General features: G+C 43.5%; 1 protein-coding gene across 1 annotated transcript; it reads right to left on the bottom strand.

Moving 5' to 3' along the window:
* Positions 1-1771: 1771 nt before the first annotated feature.
* On the bottom strand, positions 1772-2761 carry LOC136992952 (olfactory receptor 6F1-like). Its single transcript, XM_067302971.1, has one exon. The coding sequence runs from the start codon at positions 2759-2761 to the stop codon at positions 1772-1774; it is 990 nt and encodes a 329-aa protein (XP_067159072.1).
* Between the last annotated feature and the right edge of the window lie 959 nt (positions 2762-3720).

A 3720-nucleotide genomic window follows, 5' to 3' on the forward strand; every position in this document is an offset into this window, starting at 1 on the left:
TCCCCTTTGAAATAAACAGCCCATCTCCAAGTATTTTTCTTTCATTGGTGCCAGTTTTACTGCCTATGTACTCAAGTTTAATATTTCTGGTACTGTTAGCTAGGCAACCTCTGGCTCATACGGTGCTTCTGATATCATTACCTCGGTACCGCTGGTGCTGCAAGAGTCTACTCCCCGAAGGTTCCCCAATACACGAGTTATGTGTGACGCTTGTCCTTTTCTCATATAACTCTCCCTTAACCACCGCTGAAATCCAGCCATCGCTCACCGTGCTGTCTGTAACTTGGCAGGGTCTCATTCTGTTCCCTGCAGTGTCCAATGATTTCTCATAGCCACTAGTTTCTCACGCCCTGTTCAGTTATCTCAACCCTGAGGCAGAGCCTAGTCGTCTGCCTGCATACGTTAACCCTGTGTTGCTGGTGGAGCTGTGGGTCTGGATGGGAAGACCCAGGGCCACCACATCCTTCACTGTGGTGCACAAGGACCCAGCCCAGAGCAAGATGACTGAGCTGCCCAAGAGCGCCCAGGTGCTCTGCTGAGCTGAGCTTTGGTCACCCAAAACGCCGTAGCTTCCTTGGGGTCCCACATGAGGAGTCAGGCTGCAGAGATGAACTGGACCCAGTTTTCCTAAAAAGAGTTCACCCTTATAGAATTCCCTTTGGAAATGGGACGCTCAAGCACAAAATTTAAAGAAGCTGTTAACAGTAATTCTGCTCCTCAGAAGCCCTAACAAAATGAAATGCTGATTAGAAACAACTGCAAAGGAGTAAAGCAATGGCAAGGCTTTCCCTTCCCCTGTGCTTTGTTTTTCCCTGTGGACTGCAAAATAAAAGGAGAAAAGGGATCTCTGTGTGCTGATTATTTTTCTAACAGATGTTTCCTTTTATCAATTGAACATGCTTCTGCCCATCCCTTTGGCATGTAAAGATATGGATAGAGACAGAAGTGTAAAATAAGGGGGGAATATATAATTTCATTGATGGACAAGAAGAAAAAAGTGTGATAGAAGCATACATAGTTTATTTGAAATAATTCTCAAACATGAAATACTCCTTCAACAAAGAAAAAGAAGGTAGAAAATGCCTAATTATCCAAGAAGAAATACATTCTTTTTTTTTTTTTTCCCTTCAGGAGAATGCATCCTGGAGTCACCAGTGGAGATAAAGCAGGGCTTTTAATAGTGGACAAACTGACAGTATGTTATGAAAATATGCATTTTTAAGAAATCTCCCTCCAAAGTGAATAATAAAACTATCATCTGCATGCTATCATTGACAAATCAGTGAGGCTGTCTTCATCACACTAATGAAACTGAGAAGTGTATTATGGATTTGAATCCAATGAATTTGAGCCCATTGTAGTGTCTGAGCTTAATTTTCATGTTTAGCATCTTCTGTTATTCAGTGAGAGAAGACATTTTGCGCTTTCCTCAACACCCCTTGGACATTGTCCCCAGAGTTTTCAGCTAAATTTCCTGAGATGACTTATGAAAACTTCCTTGTGTCAGCATGCACTGGCAGTCTAAGTCCCAGTCCCAGCAAAGTTGGTGTGTGTGTGTGTGTGTGTGTGTGTGTTCAACATTTTATTAATATTTTTTAGATGTTGTTTATAATAACCCCCTGTAACCAAGACACACAATTCACATTCCTTCCTTTCACTACTACAATCCAATGAGAAAATAAATCTCCTGAGGCACCTGTATTTAATAGCTATATATATGTGTGTGTGATACAACACTGACATATAATTAGAATTGCTGTCATGAAAAGCATCATGACCGGGGGAAAAGCCAAACCTTTGGACGGCCAAGGGCTTCCTCCAGGGCCAGCTTCACAGTCTTGTTTCTGAGACTGTAGATGAAGGGGTTTAAGAATGGGTACAGGACAGTGTTCAGCAAAGCTACAATTGTGTTGGTCTCCAAGGAAACCCCTTCTGAGGGCCGTGCATAGAGAACAATGCAGCTTCCACAGACAATGGCTAAGGCAGTGAGATGGGAAGAACATGTAGCAAAAGCTTTCCTCCTCCCAGATGCTGATGGCATGTGCAGAATACAGTGGAAGATGCACATGTAGGACACCATGATTAAACATAAGGAACCCAGCACTACAAATGATATGAAAATGGAGTCTGCTTTCCAAAGCAGGGTGGTGTCAGAGCAGGACAGTTTGAATAAGGGGGAGCTGTCACAAAAAAAATGGTGGATCTTGTTGGGGCCACAGAAAGTCAGCTTTGAGAGGAGGACCAGGCGGTAACTCAAGAGTGTGAAGCCTAGGACCCACGCAGCAACAACCAGGTGGGTGCAGAGCTGCCCCTTCATGATGGCAGCATAATGCAAAGGTTGGCAGATGGCAACATAGCGGTCAAAGGACATGACAACAAGGAGAGCGAACTCTGTAAAACCGAGGGCAACATAGAAATAGGACTGGGCAAAGCAGCTCTTTAATGAGATTGTTCTCCTTCCAGAGCTCAGAATCACCAACAGTTTGATGGTTGTGGAGGATGTGAACCAGATTTCCAGGAATGCCAGATTGCTGATGAAAAAGTACATGGGGGTTTGCAGGCGGTGATCCACACACACAAGGAAAATGATCATTGTGTTCCCTGTCAGTGTTGTCAGATACATGAGTAAAAGGATCAGGGAGAGAAACAGCTGTAGCCTTTGATCAAGCCCTGAGAAACCCTCCAGGATGAACTCAGCAACCGCAGTTTCATTTCCTGCTCCCATGCCCAATTTCAGTACGTCCTGCTGAGACAGGAGCATGAAGAAGCAAGTGTGAGAATTTCACAGTCTTGATGGGAGGGTATATCCTTCCTTCTTTGCTCCCTTGCTTGCTTCCTATGTAACACAGACAGAAATATTCCTCTCAGCCATTCATCACACCCAGATTTCTCTGCTTCACATTTTACTGAGAGTCCTCAGAGATTTTACTGTCTTCTTTCTACCTTTTCCAGACACTCACAAAGGATTCTTTCTCACGAGCACAGTATTGTAAAGAGGTTGTGAACTAGTTCATGCCATGCCTGGGAAATTCCCTGTTCACTTGGACCTATTGCAAACATCCATCACATCTGTGTTTCAAAAGCCAAACTAGCCTCCCAGCAAAAATACTTACTAGTATCTGCAGATGCCAGTCCATCCATGTAGATAAGCATGTTGAAAGTTATTCCTTCTACTTTTCAGTACTTGCCTTTTTTGACTTGGAATGTCTGTGAGGCTGTTGCTTTCAAAACAAGCCAGTACTGAGCATGTCTTCTGTAATCCCCTGCTTTCTTCCACAGCTTCTTCCTCTCTGTTTCTCCAGAAACATTGAGGAAACATTGGTATTAAATGTCCTGACCTAAATGCCTTGCTTTCCCTTTAGGGGAAGGGGGAAATCTTCTCATCTTAAAGAACTTAAAGGCTGTCCTTTTGATTATTTGAAATAGGAAGGGTCTGGAACAACAACAACAAAAAAAATACTAAGCCGGGTTATATTTTAGACATTGGGCACTTTGGTTTGAGCAAGTTAGCTTCCTCCCATCTTGTCAGTGCAGAGAGAGAGAAGAGTGTCTGGAAGAGACTGGTAACACTTCTTTCGCCTGTCAATTATGGTCTGGGAGGATCCCGTCTCTAGAGCTCTCTTGACTATACAGGGAGCCAAAGAAAAATGAGTACAGACACCAGCTGCTCACAGACACCTCTAATGAAGTCAATGAAATCACTATTTCTGTCTCCACCCT

The sequence above is a fragment of the Apteryx mantelli genome, chromosome 11 (assembly GCF_036417845.1).
Source record: "Apteryx mantelli isolate bAptMan1 chromosome 11, bAptMan1.hap1, whole genome shotgun sequence".
Taxonomy (NCBI): domain Eukaryota; kingdom Metazoa; phylum Chordata; class Aves; order Apterygiformes; family Apterygidae; genus Apteryx; species Apteryx mantelli.

Bases quoted from the DNA above. Each gene is read 5' to 3' on its own strand.
- LOC136992952 (XM_067302971.1), bottom strand. From the start codon at position 2,761: ATGCTCCTGTCTCAGCAGGACGTACTGAAATTGGGCATGGGAGCAGGA.